This window comes from Chaetura pelagica, unplaced genomic scaffold (assembly GCF_000747805.2).
Source record: "Chaetura pelagica isolate M959 unplaced genomic scaffold, ChaPel_1.0 scaffold47, whole genome shotgun sequence".
Taxonomy (NCBI): Eukaryota; Metazoa; Chordata; class Aves; order Apodiformes; family Apodidae; genus Chaetura; species Chaetura pelagica.
Genome location: NW_009954140.1, coordinates 2,525,847 through 2,545,052, shown reverse-complemented (window position 1 = coordinate 2,545,052; position 19,206 = coordinate 2,525,847). Strand labels below are relative to the sequence as shown.

Below are 19,206 nucleotides of genomic sequence, written 5' to 3'. Positions count from 1 at the left end.
GGGGGGCGCGGGCCGCGGCTCCTGCCCCTCGGTGAGCGCGGAGCTCTTTGTTCTGGCGGCTCGGGGCGGGTTGAAGATGCTGCTCGTGTTCGCGGGGGGTCGGTTGGGTAACTGCGGTCGAGGTTCTTGTGTAAGCACGTCTGTATGTGGGCTCCACGTATTTAATTGCTCCCAGTCCAGATGCAAGGCCGATAACTGCTGAGTGACAGCCTGTCTGCCAGGTAAGAGGAGCTTCTGCCGTGGTTTCCCTCGGCAGGTACCCTGCTGCGGGGCTGCCCTGCTCTGCTCCCACCAGCTTGCTCAGGAAACCAAAGCCTAAATTATAAAAGGGAGATAAGATTGAAAGAGAGAAAAAGATGAATGTGGTCAGATCTGGTCCCTGTGCTAGCCCACAACAGGCTGTCAGGCTGGCTGATGTGCTGCAGCACCTGCTGTGGCTGCTTCCTCCCCACTCTTGACTTGCCTTTTATACTTGACAGAATGTTAAGGAATCTTTTGGGAGGTCAGTGGGATGCACAGGCACTTTTTTCATGGCCTAATCTCTGTATGATACCACAGGTTTTGACGAGTTCTTCAATTATTGCAGATTTAATTTTATCTTTAATGTTGTACCGAAAGTACGTGAACCTTAACACAGCATGCGAGTTCACTGATACTGCCAAGTAAGTGGTCTGCTTCTGTACTGATATGAATGAATTCTGTGACTCAGTTGTTCAGTGATAGTAAAGATTGTGTGAACAGTTACAAACCACAACTAGCTATTTTCTAATCCAGGAAGGAAGGTGCCTAATCCGGAGGAATATGGCTCTGTTTTGAATTGAATGGACTGAATTAATAAAGAGAAAATACTGCCAATGTGGTCAAAGAAATCAAGGTTTTTATAAACTTATTTATTTCTCTTTAAAATCATGCCTAAATGGTCATCATGAAAATGCAGTGCTGATCTGTTTTAACCTGCTCCTGACTTTTTTTGGTGTGTTTTTCCTCTCAAAAACAAAAGAGCCTAGACAACGTAAAAAATGCTTCTATCTAAATATGTAACCCCATTTAAAGTACAGTGCTGCTGTTTCTGTAGAGTTATGCCATATGCAGATTCTCATATGCTGTTATTTATGGCTTATTAGGTCTAAATGGCCTCTCCTGCTGCTGGAGAGCACAGGAAAAAATACACAAAAAAGGGGTAATGTGCTTTTAAGCTGATAAAAGGAAGTATGAGGCCTTTTGAGTTGAATAAAGGAAATGTACTTCCTGAAAAGTCTAAAAATCCAGATCTTTGAGGCTATTATCAATGTTTGCTGTTTTTAATGACATTTTACTTCATGCTTCAAAGAATAATTCATTCAGCAGATGGGAACTGAGAATAAGGCAGGATTTGAAAGGTGCTTTTCTCTTCTGCAGTTCTGGATATTAGCTTGCTGTGGTACCAGACAGATGCCATACAAATATGTGCAGTAGATTGGGGATTTTGCAATTTATTTTTCTAAGCTGGGTTTGCATGCAAAGACAAAGCATTAAGAACCCTCACATTTTCTTCCTCCCAGATAATATGGTACCTTAATTCTGGGATCACTGTGAAACATACAGCATTTATTGCTTCGACACAAACAGGAACTTGAGACCAAGGCCTCTTAGAGAGAATGATCAGTCCATATGTTTAACATTTTAAATATTCCAATTTCAAGCAGTGTAAATGGAGGGGTATGAATTTCTTCTCTCTTGTTTTAAATCGCTATATGTCTTTCTCAGTACCCCTTTTCCACTTATATTGGGAATACGGTAAACAAAGAAAGTCGTTTGCATGCTGTGAAATTATGAAGCTTGGACTTCCTTGGCCTCAAGTAGTTATTGATGAATTTAAATCCTGAAAATGGACTCGTAACCCAGTTCAGTGCACCAAAAGTGTTCTGCTTTTGTGGCTGGCTGCGAGTAGTTATTAGTCTGATCATTCAAAAAATTTATACTGGAGGATTGTCAGTATCTTAAATGGAGAAGTATTTATGTGTTCTTGTGAGATAATGGTCCCCTTCCCTCATTGAATGACTCCAGTTTCACTAGAGTTCCTATCAAAGAATATTAGAGATTTGTTGGAGAATAAAAAGGCTTCACTTAAGGATCTTTCCTGTAAATTGCAGTCCAGTTTAGTGGAACCTTATCAGACTGTCCTGCCTTTGATAATAACATTAATGGTTGTTTTATAGAGAGCCCTCATTAAGGACTAAACAGCACCCGAATGCTTTATATCAAACTTCCACTTTTAGGAAGGTGAGATTATGTTCCTCACTATTGCCTTTTTCAGAGGAAGCAAAATTGACCTGTAGATAAGAGGGAAAACAATGTCCCTGTGTTGCGGTGTTCATGTGGCAGAAAACAAAAAGCATCTGTTGTTGGGGATGGTGGAGGTTTTATTTATTTATTTATCTTTAAGAAAGAACAGGACAATTTTTGCCTCTTATCTGAGGAAGTCAGCAATCAAAATCTTTTACATTGCAGCGTCATATGTATACATAACTACAGGAGTACTTGACTGACATTTTTAACAGTGTGTGTCAAAATGATTTTTCCTGGTTTTGGTGAGTATTCAGTGGAAGAAAAAAGCAGCTATTTTCACATCTCAGGTCTGTTTCTTAAGGCGTTAAATGAGGGCTGTCAAACTGGAAATGAAACAAACTCAGGAGCTGCATTGGCTGGAATTATTGCCCTGTTCAACCATTTTTTAAACGATCCTTCCTCTAATGCTGTTCCTGATAACATTTATCAATAGCATTATAAAAACTAACAGGGAAGCAACTGAAGCTTTGGTGACCTGAGCAAATGTGCTGCAGTGTTTGCTTTCTGGTCTTGCAGCCTGTTGCAGCTGATGCCTTGCAGAAAGGAGGATGCAGACGTGTCAAAGGCACAGCACAGCTGGGGACTGGGGGTGTTGAGAGCCTTTTTTAAAAGGTAGAAGCCCAACTCCTACTCTCCTGCCAAAATGCACCAGTGGTGGTGGGGTTAGTTTAAACATGAGGTGAAGGTAAGAGGATTGCCAGTGGTGATGTTCTGCTAAAACTCTCTCTGGTGGAAGAAAAGCAAGTTTCAGCTGTTATGGGAGCCCAGTAAAGCTTTCTGTTCAACAGCTGTGTTACTAACAGTTTTTGTTGTTCTAAATTAAATAATTGTAATTGAAGTATTAATTTAAAAAACAAACAAACAACATGTTTGAAATGTTTTTTTATGTGTGAAGTTTTCTGAAACCTGATGCTTGTCTGTTTTGCCAGCCTAAAGTTCCCACACAGATGAACAAATATTTACATCATTCCTGTGCTGACACAAACAAGGAGGGAAAAAACCCCAACCCTTTGTGTGGATAACAGAGAAAGGACAGCTTTGTCATTGCCTTTATGTCCCATTTTCCTGATAATAACACTGCCTTTAAATTAGTGAGAATAAGAGGTCCTGGTAATAAATGGACTTTTCTGAATTGTTTGTTCACAATTCTGTCTAAAATCTAACATTACCCAAGGCTTTGTTGTGACTGCTTTAGAAAGATCATGTATCCTTTCTACTAAATAAATGAAAAGAAAAAAATAATTAAGTATCTAATGGATAACAGGAGATCCCATTTGCAGGCTACTTTGAATTATTTATAGATTTTTAGATGATGAACATATCATCAGAAATTTGGAACAACAGAAATTTTACTACTGATACTGAGGAAAAGCTTATTCCTTTGGGTTCTTTAGTTTTGTTGAGATTTTTACTTAGTTCCTACTTCTGGTGAGACTTCCAAGACACCACTGTGACCTTTGGAGAAATGCAATAAAATTCTAGATGTAATCAGTGACTTTGGATTTATGGAGTTGGGTGAGGACAGTCTAATACTGGTCACTTGACTGAGCCAACAGATGCTTTTATTTTCAAATGTTTTCCTAAGTTGAAAGCAGAACTGAGAAAGATGGATGTTCCATCTGTAGAGGATGCTGAGGGTTTTGCAGCTACTGTTGAAGACCTGTACTCACTTGGCAACAAAATAATTTTCCAGATGTTCTGTGAACATGACTAACATGTCATAACCTCCCTGGAGATGAGAGCAAGGTGTCAATCACCACTGACAAAACAAGAACCCTTTTTTAACAATATATTCTCTCCTGTGAGTTTATTCACTTGCTAAAAAGTGCTTATACTCAGCATCTGTGAATGAAATTTATGTTTTTCTTAGTCTTTAGATGAGTAATAGTTGAAACTGTTTTTTTGGAGTTGCCGCAATTTGGAGAGAGATCATGACACTGTGCTTATTTATCAAAGTTGTTATATTTTCATCTATCAGTTTAGAAAAAAAAATTCTTGACTGAATTTTTTTTTTAAGTGAATTGTAAAAAATGTGTTTTATATCCCACAAATCTGGAACTGCTTATTCAAACAATAAGATTCTGCTTTGAGGTTTTTGGTTGGTTGGTTGTTTTTCCCTTGTTTGAGATCAGCCAGTATTTTATGGGTGTCATAAAAACAGCACTGGCTTGGACTTAAACTGGGAGGGACTTAAGGGATGACTGACGTTTTTCGAACAAGCTCTTTATATAAATCTAAAAAAGCTGCTCTCAGTTCTGCACATACGGGCACATTCTGTACTTCTTGTGAACCTGTTTCTGGCTTATTGGATACCTGACTGTCATTGCATAGTTTTATCATAGTCTGGAGTAAAGAGGAAGTTATTAGTGAGAGAGATTCACTTGGATGATACTGGGATCACATACACGGTACTGCAGCTGGAATAGTTAAAAACTGTTCTGACTGGTTGCATATAAATGTGTGCTGTCTTCTGCAGATGTTTATACACAGATTTCAATTGTGTAGTTTCACAGAAACAACTCAAGTGTTTGGTTTTGTAGGATGGTTAAATGCAACATTTGTATTGGCAAGTTTTTCCAAACTTTCTCAAGTTTCATCATACTTGGTTTGACTTGCATAGAGTGTTTGGTGTGATTGTTTGTTAGGCAGTAGTTGGAAGTTCTTGGAGACAAAGGTGCAACATCTGTGGTGAGCCTCTTGAAATTCTTCCTCCTTAGAATTAACCATGAGGGTCTCTTCTCATCCCTGTGTAGGTTGGGTCTTAGTTACAGACAGATAGGTCTTAATCACAGAAATCTATTTAACCTATGTTTCTGTTAGGAGACCTTACCTGGGAGAACTTACAGTTTAAGTAATAGTTACTTTTAACACGTCCATACTTACAATTTGTGACGGTACTAGGTTAGAGGTGTTCCTTCATGACTCTCCAAAGAGTTCGTTTATTAACTTTCCTCAAAACATTTCTTAATTATTCAACAGGTTCATGAACCACCCAGCTCCAGCCAACAGCCGCTACAAGCCCACATGCTATGAACATGCTGCTAACTGCTACACACATGCAGTAAGTACTTTTCCTTCTTTTTATTTATTTTTTTTTTTTTTTAATTCTTGTGGGTTTGGATGGGTAAATGGTTACCTTAGCCCAAGTGTATTCATATTTACACCCCCTCTGGCTCCGTTATATACGCTTCAGCTCTAGCAGTTCAGAAAATGGAACACTAACTAGATGGCTGGTGATCAATAATCCATATTTCAAATGTCTAAGAGCTCCAGATGCTTCATAAGATCCATTTTCAACAGAGTAAATTACATGTCTTTAGATATTTTTCCTCTGTGCCAGTCAAAGGATCACTATGGTGAAGGGAATATAGGCCTGTGCTAATTAGTCTTGCAAGGCAGATTTCCAGTACTGTGTTTGAATAGTGTTGTGCAAATTGTATTCTGGAAGTATGAGAGAGATGTATGCATGTTAGAAGTGGAAGGTTTCATAGGACTATGTCACTATTAGCTAGGAGAGCTCGAATGGCTTAGCTCTGATACTTAATATCTATTAATTGATTTTTCAATAAATCTTTTCTTATGAAGCACACACTAACAATGCAGGCAGCCCTACTAAAAATGCCAGTCTGTCCTAATTTTCAGACTAGATTTAAATATACAATATACACAGAATAAGGAAAGAAGTATTTTAGTTTATTTATTTTTTTTAGTAATTGGGAAGTTTAATTTGCTGTCTGGCACTTTGAAAAGGACTTAAAAATGTGTTTGTTTGTTTTTTAAGATAGCATTTGCCCTTTATTAAAGGCAGCTTGTGCTTCTCCTCAATCCCTTGTTTAACTCCAAACATCTGAAGTATGTTTGACTTTGTTCTCAGTCTCTTATCTCCAGTGTGTCTGAGTGAGCTACAAATATGAATGCTCAAGGTAGTGCATGGGACTCCAGCTCTAGAAAGAGCTCTGTTCTTAAAGAACCTTCATCTGTTTTATATAAATAACCAGCATACAGCTCTGTGTTGCTGGTAAAAACAGAATCACCTTGGTTTATGTATGGAAAAGCTTACTGAAGCTCATGTCTTTTTAACCTAAGAGTCTCATGTACAGCATTATGTAAATATATGCTCATTTGTCTTGGGAGTGAAGCAACATTCTGTTAGTTAGCACAAACATGTAGTTTATCTCCTAATCCTTGTACAAATCCTGTTTACTCTGGCCAGAAAGTTAGATTTCAAAATATCTGGCAGAAGTTGCTGTACTCCTTAGTGATTCTAGCCTTCATCTTGTTGAAAAACAGGCATGTCATATTCCTGCAGTAGGTTACAGCCAAGGTGTCACATTGGTGTTTTCTGGTGTGCTGCAGTTTCTGGTGAAGCTAAGTACTTGCTGAACAAACTAGGTGCTAAAACTTACCATGAGCTGTTAAGAAGTTGGGGGTCTGCAATGTTAACATTTATGTGATAAATAACTTTTAGTCAAAATGTAAAGCCTTGAAATGAGAATCTACTCTGGGAAAGCACAGTGGATTACAGAAAAAAAACTGGAGGGGATGCTTTTTCTTCCTCTTACATTCTGTTTTACCAAGTGTTGGAAGGCCAAGTGGTTGAGTCTTTGCTGGTTTTCAGTGCAACTTTTCAATTAGACATTTGATACAGTTTCTACAAATCAGAGTTTAGCAATGGTCCTACACACGTGCTTTCAAATCTTAATTCATAATTCAGAAAGTAGTCAACTTGTATTTTATGGGCGTGGCTGTACTCCTCAACAGGTATCCTGTCTGTTTTTTTGTCTTAAAAATGGACAGTAGTCAGTGTTGGCAGCTGATTAAAACAGACAAAAAAAGCCAACAAGAAAAGCCCACCACCCACAAAACAATTGATAAATGGGGATACGGAAACTCATGCGTAGCTTTTGGTTAGAATACTTAAAAGCTAACTGTGTGTAGCATGGTAAGATACCTTCAAATTTCTAACAAGTAAGACTGTTTAAGTCATCTTGATTATTATTATTTTTTTTTATAAAGCTTTAAATGAAGCAGTGACTTATCTTTAGACACTAGGAGACAGGAAGGGCAGCTAAGCAGTTGAATACAGAAACAGAAACAACTGTTCTGTGTTTAGAAGATCAGGAAGGAAGCAGTGTATGAGCAAAGCAGGAGTCGTAAGACTTCAAGCTGTAAGGCAAGTGAAATCTAAGGGAGGAGATGGCTCTTTCACTGTGAAACTTTCTAGTGTTCATGAAGTTTATCAGACAAAATCTATGCTCTGTTGTATTAAAACCTCAATTTAGGCCCAGCTTGCTTTGCCCTGCTCTAAAAGTTTCTTCCAACTGCCTTAAAAAGGACTATTCTAAAAATAAGGGGTGTGTAACTTTATCCTGTCATTTTGTTTAGCATTTCTCTAGAAAACTTAATGAAACTGTTGCCAACTCCCTTGTTCTGTAAATCTCTCTAGCAGCCCCCTTTCTGATTGAGCAAATATTAATGAAGGTGCTAAAATTAGTACATTGGAGCATCACAGTTCTGGTTTTGTTCACAGTAAATTAAGTCGGTGAGTTTGGTTATATTAATTTTGTGATTTTTAGCAGGTTTTATTACTAGGAGTGTTGGCAGCTAAGGAATGCTGCATCATTGCTGTAAAATGACACAGCACAACCACATTCATTCTGTTAGTTCTGATTCTTTGACTACTTTTTTGGTAAATACCCCTTCTTTTAAAAGACTGATTGGTTGCTTCTCTGTTCTGAAGATTAAAATGCAGTTTTTGTGCTAGACACCATTTTTTTTCAAATTAATTTGGGAAAATCTGCTTTGTATTGTTGACCAGCATATTGTATTTCTTTAAGATGGATGTTAGATATAATGAAGTCCATTGTACCATATGTTAATCCGGTATAACATTAGTATTTTAAGAACTTTTATCCAGTTGGCTGGAACAGCAGGCTGTCATTGCTGGATTTTGTCTTTAATCTAGCTATTTTTGGTCAAAAAGAGGGTAATAAAATATCTCTTCTTTAGTTGAACTGTTCCCATGATGCAAATCAGCCATAGAGGGAAAATGTTTCCAAATAGAATACTTAGAAAAAACAATAAATCCCTCTCATGTCAGTATAGTGCTGTTCCCTGTGAGAAACAGAATCATTCTTCAGAGTCAAAACAAGGCAGAAAAGAGCTTAATTCAGCTCATCCATGTACTCACTTGTAGCTGTATTCTTCATTTGAAGGTGCAAAGAAAGAGGTGTAAGATAATTGCTTATTTGTTTTAGCCCTGTAACTTTATATACAATAATTACTGGGAAAAGTAATGGGCAGCAAACTTTGTGTTGATCCATTTAAGCATTACATGTCATATCTTAACTTGAGAAGTATTTATTTTAGTAGACTAGTAAAAAGCTGGGAGGTCTATGTAAGAAGGGCAGGTTGTGTGTAATACCTAAATCTAGTTTCCAAAAAAGTCTTCTGTCCTGTAAAATGGTCTCAATCAGAGCTCCAGGCAGAAACTCGCTCATAGCCAAACTTCTAGTAGGAATTTTGTAGGGATTTGCTATTTTACCTGGTACTTGTGTTCATGATATTGTGTAATCTCTCTGAAACCTTTCAGTTCTCCATCCAGTTTAGTCAAAACAGAAGTTTATACCAGAAATTGAGAAGGGAAATGATGAATGTGGATACAGCATGAGTGCACAGCTTAAAGAAATCCAGCTAAAACATTGTTTCTGGAGCTTAGCATCTTCCTGCCTCCTGCAGAATAACACAACTGCCACATCTAATCAGTTCTTTGTGGTCTCAGAGGCTTCAGCCCCACTTTAGGTTGTATGCCATGTGTGAAAAGCAGGAGGGACTGATCTCCTGAGGACTGAAACACTTTAGCCTTCCTTAATTTGGGGGCTGTCCAGGGTATGTATGTGGAAATTTGTGGTTTGTGCTAAATAAGAAGCCAGACTGGCAGACTATTTTTGGCCTTAAAGTACATGAGGTCAGCTTCCACAGCCTCATTCCAGAACTTGGAAAGTTTTTGCACCTCTGGTCCAAATGCTGTGGACATGGGAATGCTGCATTTTGCATGTCCATGGCTCTACAGCTTTTGGCCTAAATGTACTAAGTTTTGCAAAAAGGAAGAAAATAGAATCTTAATCAAGCTGCGGTTGATGTACTTAAAAAGCTAGAAGTAAAAGCCACTTTTTTAGGAGTGGCTTAACTCTCTGGATAAACCAACTGCTTTTCAGACCCCTGCAGTTTACTCTGCATCTTCTATCATTGCCTCCATTTCTCCTAGTCCATAAGCAGGAAAGGACAGAGACTGTGCATGCTAGACCAAAACTTTGCTCTCAAAGCCATCAAACCTGTAATGCAAAGCAGAGCTGCCAGATTTGTTTAACCATTACTTGTTCTTAGCTTTATTGTTTAGCATGTGAGACTAGGGTTAAACTACAAAGCATTTAACATATGAAGCTTATTTACAATTCAGGTGAACAAATTAACATCTTAAGACACACCATAGAGGATCTGGAGATCTTAATTTAGTAGACTGACAAATATATGCCCTCAGAATGGAAGGAGATGGCATAGAAATGTCTGAACCAGCAGGTTCTTTTCTTTAAATACTCGTTGGACATGCTTTTGGGGTTTTTTTGCTTCCCCCCTGCCCCCTCTAGTTTGTTTTCTTCTGAATGAGACAAGGGTAGATGATGTAATTTATTCTGGAAAGGAGTGGTGTTTTAAATGTATATGAGACCTGCAGCCCATTTCTTAGGTACTTCATGTGAGCATGCTAATTCCATCATGATGATCTAACTAACAGTGGTTGTTTTGGAAGATCTACATTAAAACTGCTTGAGAGGGGAGTTAGGAAGGAGTAAGGAAAACCGACTTCAACACACTCTGTGGGAAGAACAGAACCTTTGTGTATCATAATAAATCTATTAATAAAATAAGATTGCAGATAATTTACTTTTGATCTCTAAAACTCACGTTCTGCAAAGTCTTTGGTGAATTCTCTTATTTTTTACTGGACTTGAGTCTTCTGAATGCTTTTTTTTATTATTTTTTTTCATCTGGGATTGAAATTAACTTTAGTCTGTCTTGTGCCCTGCCTCTGTGCACAGGAGGTGGTTTAGAAGCCTAGAGTAGGACCAGAACTTTTTTTAAATACAAAGCACAATGCCAAAATAAAACCAATATGAAGGCTTAGCAAACTCTTTTGTTTGTCTGGTTTTGTGTCATGACTAGAGGAGCTAGTAACCTAGCCTGATACCATGTGGGAGAAATGTATCTCAAAGGGGCATAACATAAATGTCTGAGACATTGTTGAAGTCTTGATGCTTGTGTGTCAACATGCACCTGGATGAAAAGCTGGCTTCTGTTAGGAGCATGCTATCAAAATGTCATACATGTGGTCGTACATGACACAGTGCAGTATTATCTGCCCTGCTGTTGCTAAGCTGAGGGTTGTAGCTGCCAGTGAAGACTTAACAAAGGCCTCTTGTTTTCTTAGTTCCTCATTGTCCCTGCAATTGTGGGTAGTGCCCTTCTCCACCGGCTTTCTGATGATCGATGGGAAAAGATAACAGCATGGATGTATGGCATGGGGCTCTGTGCACTCTTCATTGTCTCCACAGTGTTTCATATCGTTTCCTGGAAAAAGAGTCACTTAAGGTATCACTGCAAGATGTTTTCTTTTCATGTTCTGTGATGTTTTTCCATTGTGTTGCTTGGTCAAGACCATTTTTTTACAGAAGGCTGGAGTGGTACCTTGTACTGAATCTTGAAAAAAAAACACCCTTGGATCTGTTAGAAGAAGCAGTGAGCTAAGACAAACAGACTTTAATCTCTGCTGCTTTGTTGCAAGGAAAATGTGTATTTGCCTAGTGCCTCTTAATCTGAAAGTTGAATGAGAAAAAACTAATCTACTTGCATAGGGAAATAATCCCATTGCAGAAATGAGGCAGCTGTCTGGGACTTTCTATGTAATCTGAGGAACATGGAGCTTTCCAAGACAATTTTATAATACAATACACAGCTAACAAGCAGAAGGCCTCCTTGGGAGCAAAGCAGATATAGCAGAACTAAAATGAGCTTTTCTTTAATTTTTTTAAATCCTTGTGCCCCCCCCCTTTTTTTTTTTTCTGTTGTTTAGTATTTGTTGTAGTTGTTTTCCCCGTTATTACTCCTGTATTATTCTTAACCATAAATTATATGCAACAAGTAGTCACTAAAGAGTTACAGTTTCTGGATGAGGCAGAGTTGATGTGACAGCTTTCTGCCTCCTTGCCAGTGAGCATGGGGTGGCATGATGGGGTGGAGATGGGGAGAGAAATGGAGGAGTTCTCAACTCCTACGTGTCTAACAATCAACCTCCTGCAGCTGAAGTCAGCTGGACAGTCTCCCACATGGTTTTAAGAGGTTCATGAAGCTGATAGTATTTTTCCCTAAGTAATTCCGAAGTGTGTCAGGAAACTAAGATGATACAAAAGTCCTTCCAAAATCTATCTTGGTAACTTGTTCTTTCTCTTCCTAGGACAATGGAGCATTGCTTTCACATGTGTGACAGGATGATGATCTATGTCTTTATTGCAGCATCATATGCACCATGGTAAGAAATCTAAAGCTTAGCTTCAGAGTCAAAGCTTTTTCTAATGTTTATCAACATCTGGTAAACACCACCAAAATCTGTAGGTATCTCCTTAGAAACAATTCACCACATTCTGCATTGTGAAGTGCAACATAATGTAATCTTCTGGGATTTTCTGAACACAAAGTAATATTAGAAAACAGCAGAAAGTAATTAATTTGTATTCCACATGCCCCAATTTGTGTCGCTCACATCAACGCAAATGCACCTTCTGCTTCTCTATGTGTAGAATGGCCAAGTGTCTTCTCCCCCATCATGCCTAAATTCTAGCTATGAATATTTATTTTATCAAGCCCTACTACTTTTTTGTCAGTGTGGTTCATCACTTTTGTCTCCCTCAGGTTAAATCTACGTGAGCTTGGACCTCTGGCATCTCACATGCGCTGGTTCATCTGGCTGATGGCTGCTGGAGGAACCATTTATGTATTTCTCTACCATGAGAAGTAAGAATTATTATTTGCATTTAACTTTAAACTGAAATTAAAAGGTTGAGGCTTTCTGAGTGTTTCTATACAGCCTTTTACAGACTGAAATAAGAAATTGAAAGAGTGGTAACAGATGATGAGGACTTGCATCTTGTCAAAGATAGTTGTATTCACTCTCCCATAACAAGTTTTTAGGTTATATTATTGCCTTTTCTTAAACTGGTGGGAGGGAAGAATCCACTTCTAAAATTATAACTTTTGCTACAAGAAAGCAGGGGTGAAAGTGGATAAACTAAATAAACAGTTGAAAAAAACATGGGGTTTGGATGCCACTCATTTCTGTAGCATTGTGTGTAGGTGATAGTGCAACATTACATGTTTAGATATTCTGATGCCTATTGACTCCTGCTACCTTCTAGATTTTATTGGAGCTGGGAGTCCTTGAATTTCAGATCTGAATTATTGAACCTATTTTCATTACATATCCTCAGGGAGCAAGACCCAACTTTTTTTCTTTTGGAGATGAGCTGTTGAGGTTCTTGTCAAATAAGAAAATATAAGTTTTCTCTCTGCTTTATTCTCACTAGTACTTAATGCAAATAAATGCATCTTGACACTACTTGGAGAGGAAAGTATTGTCTGCTACTGTAGCGTGCGGAGATAAATAATATCTTTATTTTTGTCATAAAACATAGGTTATCTGCATAGAAAGTTTTAAAAATAGTTTAATGAACCAATGCTAACATAAAATTAAAAATACTTTCTTTAGTCTTGAGAGAAATAATGTTCACACTCTTGTGCACCTCCTTACATTACTCAAATCGTTTCTTTTTAGGTATAAGATCGTTGAACTCTTTTTCTATTTAGCAATGGGATTTTCTCCTGCTCTGGTAGTGACATCCATGGTAAGGAATGTGACTGTTAACATTACAAACACACAGACTTTCCTTTTATAACTAGCTCAAGTTCCAGTGCAGCTCTCTTTCTTCTGAACATATGTTAATTTTAGTCCACCATACTTGTAAATCTCCTATGTATAAGAACATATAGTCAGTTATGTTTTGGGTTCATAGTTCACATTCAATGAAATGCTACCTTGTTTTGTTGAATCTGGGCTGTAGGGTCTAGATAAAAAGAGCTTAGATTCCAGACTTCACTTCTGAAGACCCTCACTTCTGAAAGGATGTTGGATGTAACGATTCAATTACTTGCATTTTAGTAAAAATTAGAAAGGTGGGAAGTACCGTAGCCTGTCAAGGAATGTTTCTAGATTTAGCTATTTATTAACTTATTTTATGCCCACTCACCACTTACAAATTGGGAAAGAAGCTTTTTCTGGAGGAAAGTGGAATGGACTTATGATACCATGCTGTCCTTTTTCTAGGTGTATATAAGAGCTCTCTGGAAAATCTAATCAACTGATTCTGTGTTCTGGGCCAAGATGGGGGAACTAAATTCACCCCCTTGCCCCTTTCAAAATTACTGAGGGGCAACGAAGCTAGAAATTCTCTTACTGGAGCCTCCCTTGTGTCAGTGAAGTAGGGGAACCCTGAAAAGTTGAGAAGTGCATCGATTTGATACACTGTATCTGGGATACTTGACCTCTCAGCAGGTGGTGGGGTTTTATAAAAAAGCATCCTACTCCATCTTGTCCACCTCAAAACTTTGACTATTATTTATTTACAGTTACACATTTTAAATAACTTGGCCTCTCTACAGCTAATACCAATCTGACACCTCTACAAGGTGATGTGGGCTACAGTCCTTAACTGTTCCACGTGTCCCAAAACTTTGCTGGGTGCTTGGTCCAGCTGATAGGAGTTGCATTAAACTCACATTTACAGTGGTGTGATTTTCTTTTTTTCCCAGCTTGTCTGCTCTGCTACTGAGCATGAAGCAAAATACCAAACTTGTCTTGATTCTTGAGTCATCTCACTATTACTTCTACAGAGACATTATGTAAATATTATATATTTCCCGAAGTGCAATATAAATATTCTGGGCTTCTGACTTGCCCATCTGTCATATCCAAGACCTTCTGAGTTGACAGCCTGGTTTCTTTTCTTGGGGAAAGCACTTTGTGTTCTGTACATGAGAGCCCCTTTCCCTCCTTTATTCTCCATCTCTGATGTATCCTTGTTAATTGACAGAGCAACACCGAAGGACTTCAGGAGGTGGCCTGGGGAGGCTTGATATATTGCCTAGGTGTGGTGTTCTTCAAGAGTGATGGTGTCATTCCCTTTGCCCATGCCATCTGGCACGTCTTTGTGGCCACAGCAGCTGCTGTTCATTACTATGCCATTTGGAAGTACCTTTACAGAAGTCCTGCAGACATAATTCGTCACTTATGATATATCTATATATCTATATATGAAAAAAAATATCTGCACTTGGCCTCTGTAACAGTATTATTTGACTTAAGGAATTTGGGGAAATTGGAGAATTGCACAGAAAAACTGCACTGACTTTGGTAGTTCTCTGAACACAGTTACTGTGAACTGACATTCTGTGTGTCCTGCAACTGCCCACCATATGGCAAGTGCTGTGAGTAACCAAGATACTGTACTGCAGTACCAAGGGTCCATTCCATGTTAGTAGAGCTGGTTACCTGATGTTTACAAATAATTTTTGTATTCTAGTTTCATTTTACAATTTTTAACTATGTGAATTTTTCTAAATTAGTGAATCCAGTGGTAAAGTCAGTGCAATAGCAAAAATGTAACTCTTGGTTTGAAATTGGTTTCTATCACCTTTCCACTAGTAATTTATTAAACATGAACCACAAATAATCTACTTTTACCACCCATTATCTTGGTATAATGTGACTTTTATATAAAACTTTCTGTGTTTTTTGTAAACTTTAAGAGTACATTTATTAACTGAAAACACACAACTGTCATCTATGCAGTTACTTATGTTGCAAAATCTTGCAAGAAATGGTTACATTCCACATACTGTGCTGACAAGCAAACATTGTACCTCTTTCAAAGCTTGTATTACAGGTGTTATTGTAATAACCACTTTTACAAACTAAAATGTAAATGTGATTCTGCTGAGTTTTAATATGTTGGTATTCTGCTCATCACTCTGCTACCACTTAAGCAGCACCTTAATTTGGCTTTATTCACCAGAGAAATGAAGTGCTTTGAAAGGAATAGTTGATGATTTTTTTTTCTCCTCAAGATTCCAAATCTTACTCCATGCTGCCCAGTCAGGTAGCAGATTGGATGCAGGTTGACTTACCAAGGGTTGACAGTGTTAAGGAAGGTGGAATATCCCCTTATCCAAACCAGAGTCAGTCATTTCAGTGTGTAAACGCCTATTGGTGCTGTAATATTAAGGTGTGGGTTTTCAAAGGGTTTTAAATTGTCCAGCAGAATCATTTCCCACCATGTTCTGTTGGGAAATCCAGCTACAGAACAATTGCTGCCCATGTGGAGCTCATAGTCACTGGTTCTTCACAAGCACAGCTTTTCAGGGAGGAGAGCTTGAAGAACCAGACAGGGTGTCACTTGTCATTCTGGTCAGGCAGAGTAAAACTGATCTTTCATTGTGTTGCTGTTGTTCTGTACAGGAAAACCAAGTGTGGTAGCAAGTCATGATTGTAGAACACGTGCATTAATTGACCAGATGTAGAAGAGTCATTGTAATACTGTTTGTCCAATAATTGTATCCTGTTCCACTGTATAATGAATGTCTTATATTAAGATTGACTTTTTCTAATTTACTCATTTTTTTTCATGTCAGTATTTAAAAAAACAAAACGAAAACATGTTGCCTTTTTCAGATTTTGTTCTGGATATTGCCTGTCTGCAATCAGTAAGTAGCAGAATGGGGAAGTTTTTTGAGGTACCATTTAATATTGCACCTAGATTTGCCAGTGGGTTGCATATTTTAGAATATATACATTTGTATATGGAATTTACAAGAGGGACAAACTTTAAATTCAAGGCATTGAAAAGGAATTGCTTTGTGGTGTTAGCAGGTGATTGGAGAAACACCACTACAGCAGACTAGTTAGCTGCCCCAGAAGAGAACATAAGGAACATCTGGGCAGGTAATTCCTAGTACAACAGTCTCACACATCTGGATGCCTCAGTTTTTTAACATTGTGTCTATTTTAATATTTTCCACTTTTTGTGAGTTCATATTTTGTTAAAATGCAGTACTGTTAAAACCACTGAAATACATGTAAAGCTTTTCTGTAATCAAAAGTGAAACTATTGCTTGAATATGTTTGTTTTAATTTTAAGTTAATTTTTCATGGTGTTGCTTTTTGGAGTGTTTGAAATGGTTTTTAAAAAATTTAAATTCGCCAAAAATATTTTGACTTACTGTATTCTAGTCAATATGATATTGAATGTACTAGACTAACAATAAACATTTTGTGCAATTTGGAAGCTGTTGTATTCTTGGTGGTTGGGTTTATTTTCCCCCCTCTAGCCCTTATGCAGCAGAGTAAGGGACTGACACTGTTGTCACTCTTGACATGAGAGATCCAGAGCTGAACCTAATGACCCTCATGCTTGCTTAATTGGCTCATTAAGTAAAAATAGTAGGAAAGATTACAGTAAAAAATATTCAATTAGTGGTATGGAAAAAAAAGTGTGTTTCTTTGTAAATTTTGGTCAATATTGGGAACTTGCTACTTTCCCTTTTGCTGTTCTGGATTAATTTTGTTACACCAATGTAGACTGGTGGTTTTGGGCTTTTTTTTTTTTCAAATATATAACATATACATAATTTTTGTCCTATCCCTATAGGACTATAATTGCATTAGAGATAGAGAAGCTGAATTAAAAATCTGTTTCTGTCTGGAAAACAAATATCTCAAATAACCTTTTTTTCCCCCCCCCCTTTTCTTTCCCTCCCTGTAATTACAGCTCTCCAGGCTGATTCCTCCCAGGAGTCACAATAGTGTTTTTCCAGTAATGTTTGCTGCAGTAGCTGAGATGTGATTGCTTTGTCTTCCTGAAACAAATGTTTTTAAAAGCACTTGGTGCTGTGTTTTCTGTGCCTTTAGGTTTTAGAAGTGCAGCAAGTGTGCCAAGTCTAAATGAAGCAATGATAACTTGTGGTTTAGTTTTGAAGATAGATCTTTCCAGATGATGTCTAGGATGCAATAGGTACTTTGAGTACTGGATGCTTCCAGTCTCATTACTTTTAGATTGTTTTTTTTCTAACACAATATGGTGTGCATCTAAAAATAATTCAGCTATGTGCACTAATTAATTAAGGGTTTATTATAGGGTATACTTCATCATGTTGTATTGGTTTTTAACTTAACAGCAGCAAGGAATGCACAAAGAAAATAATTTTTTTTTCTTTTTGTTAACAAAAACAGTTGTAGAAGCAGGTCTGTTTTCCTTTTCTGGCTTCCCCACATCCCTCTTAATTATTTGTGATTATGGTAAGAAATTGTATTGTTCTCTTCCAGTCCTAGGTAAGGAATTAAGTCCTTTCAAAGGAGGCTTGAGTGTCTGAACCTGGTTTTTGCAACCTTTGCTGTCTCTATTGAGTTACAGTGTAAAAACTGCATCCTTCAAAGACTCTTTAAGTTGGTTAGCATCATTTTCCAAAATTGTAAGAAGTTGCCTAAATTCCAGATCCATGTTAGCTGACAGACAGGATGGTTCCTTTAATGTGTTTTAACACTGTTTTGTTGTAATTAAGTAGTTTTTGCCTAGTTTGACGTGCCAACCCTGCAACAGACTGACAGGGGGGTTGCAAAATAGCAGTTCTGGGCCTTGGCTGGAGTAACATGTTCCTGGAGCTCAGGGCCATGGCAGGGGTGGATCATAAACCATTTCTGCCATGGTTTTCAGAGCTGGTGACTGAGCTGATCTGTGAATTGTGTAAATTATGCAGGTGCCATAGTAAGTTCAGTGAAATGTGTGTGTGTCAGGGCTGGAATGAGCAAGTTAAAGAGAAGATACTAAAGTTATGTTTTGAGGCTTTTCTATTAAGCTTCTTGCTTAAATGTCCCCCAGGCTTAGGACCCTGCCACTTGTTTGGAAACCTCTTTGAGTCAGCGATGCAATCCTTTATTTAGGTCTGGTCTGTTTAGCCATATGATTTCCCTGGAGGTTAAGGCTGTCATGTTCACATCATGTGCTTGACTAAATCTTTTCTCCATGCTTTGCTATTTTTAGAGGAATGCAGGATGTTAGTCTCTGCTCACTAATTGCTTTCCCATCAATAGGTGTCATAAGATTAAAGCTAAAAATAGTTAACAAAAGAATGACCAGTCTGGGAAGGCAGACATGAGCTCCGGGATGCGGGCACTGTCACCTTTGTGCCTTCCCTCCAGGGCTGAGCAGCCTGCATGGGCAGCTGGAGGCTGCTCACTGTCATTCCTCCAGTACTTTAAAGTGTTTTGCTTTCCATTGTCATCATTTATCTGGCTACATTCACTAAGCACTGACACTGGAAAGGGGATGTCCACAGGGCACCTGTGATGTTCATTGGTGGTTACCTGGAAGTGTTCAGATGCTTTTAATGTGTTACAGCAGTGCTAGGGGGCTGGGGCTCACTGCTGTGGCACAAGCAGTAGCACAGTGGTAACTCTGTGCCTGGGGTTGAACACCAGGCTGCTCAGTGTTGCGTTTTGGAGGTGCTTTTGGAGGTGAAACTTCAGCACAAAGCAGTTGGAGGTGAGGCACCTTCAGAGCAGCTGTGCTATGGGTGCTGAGCTCATGTGGCAGGTAGCTTGGTCGTGCAGGTCCAACTTCTAGGAGAAGCAGCAGTTTCTTTGAAAAAGGGTTTTGAATCCCTATTGGGGCAGTATTTTGTAGCAGGCTGACATTTTGTTACTGAGCTGGGATCCTCCTG

At 38.3% G+C, this 19,206-nt stretch overlaps 1 protein-coding gene across 1 annotated transcript in view; it reads left to right on the top strand.

Annotated features, from left to right (window-relative positions):
* MMD (monocyte to macrophage differentiation-associated) overlaps positions 1-15,227 on the top strand; it is a 42,034-nt gene extending 26,807 nt beyond the window's left edge. Inside the window, exons 2-7 of the mRNA XM_010002765.1 lie at positions 5,308-5,389; positions 10,814-10,974; positions 11,837-11,911; positions 12,292-12,393; positions 13,211-13,280; positions 14,526-15,227. Coding sequence (XP_010001067.1) covers positions 5,308-5,389; positions 10,814-10,974; positions 11,837-11,911; positions 12,292-12,393; positions 13,211-13,280; positions 14,526-14,726 — 691 coding nt within the window. The 3' untranslated portion in view covers positions 14,727-15,227. The remainder of the gene's footprint in view (positions 1-5,307; positions 5,390-10,813; positions 10,975-11,836; positions 11,912-12,291; positions 12,394-13,210; positions 13,281-14,525) is intronic.
* The last annotated feature ends 3,979 nt before the right edge of the window (positions 15,228-19,206 follow it).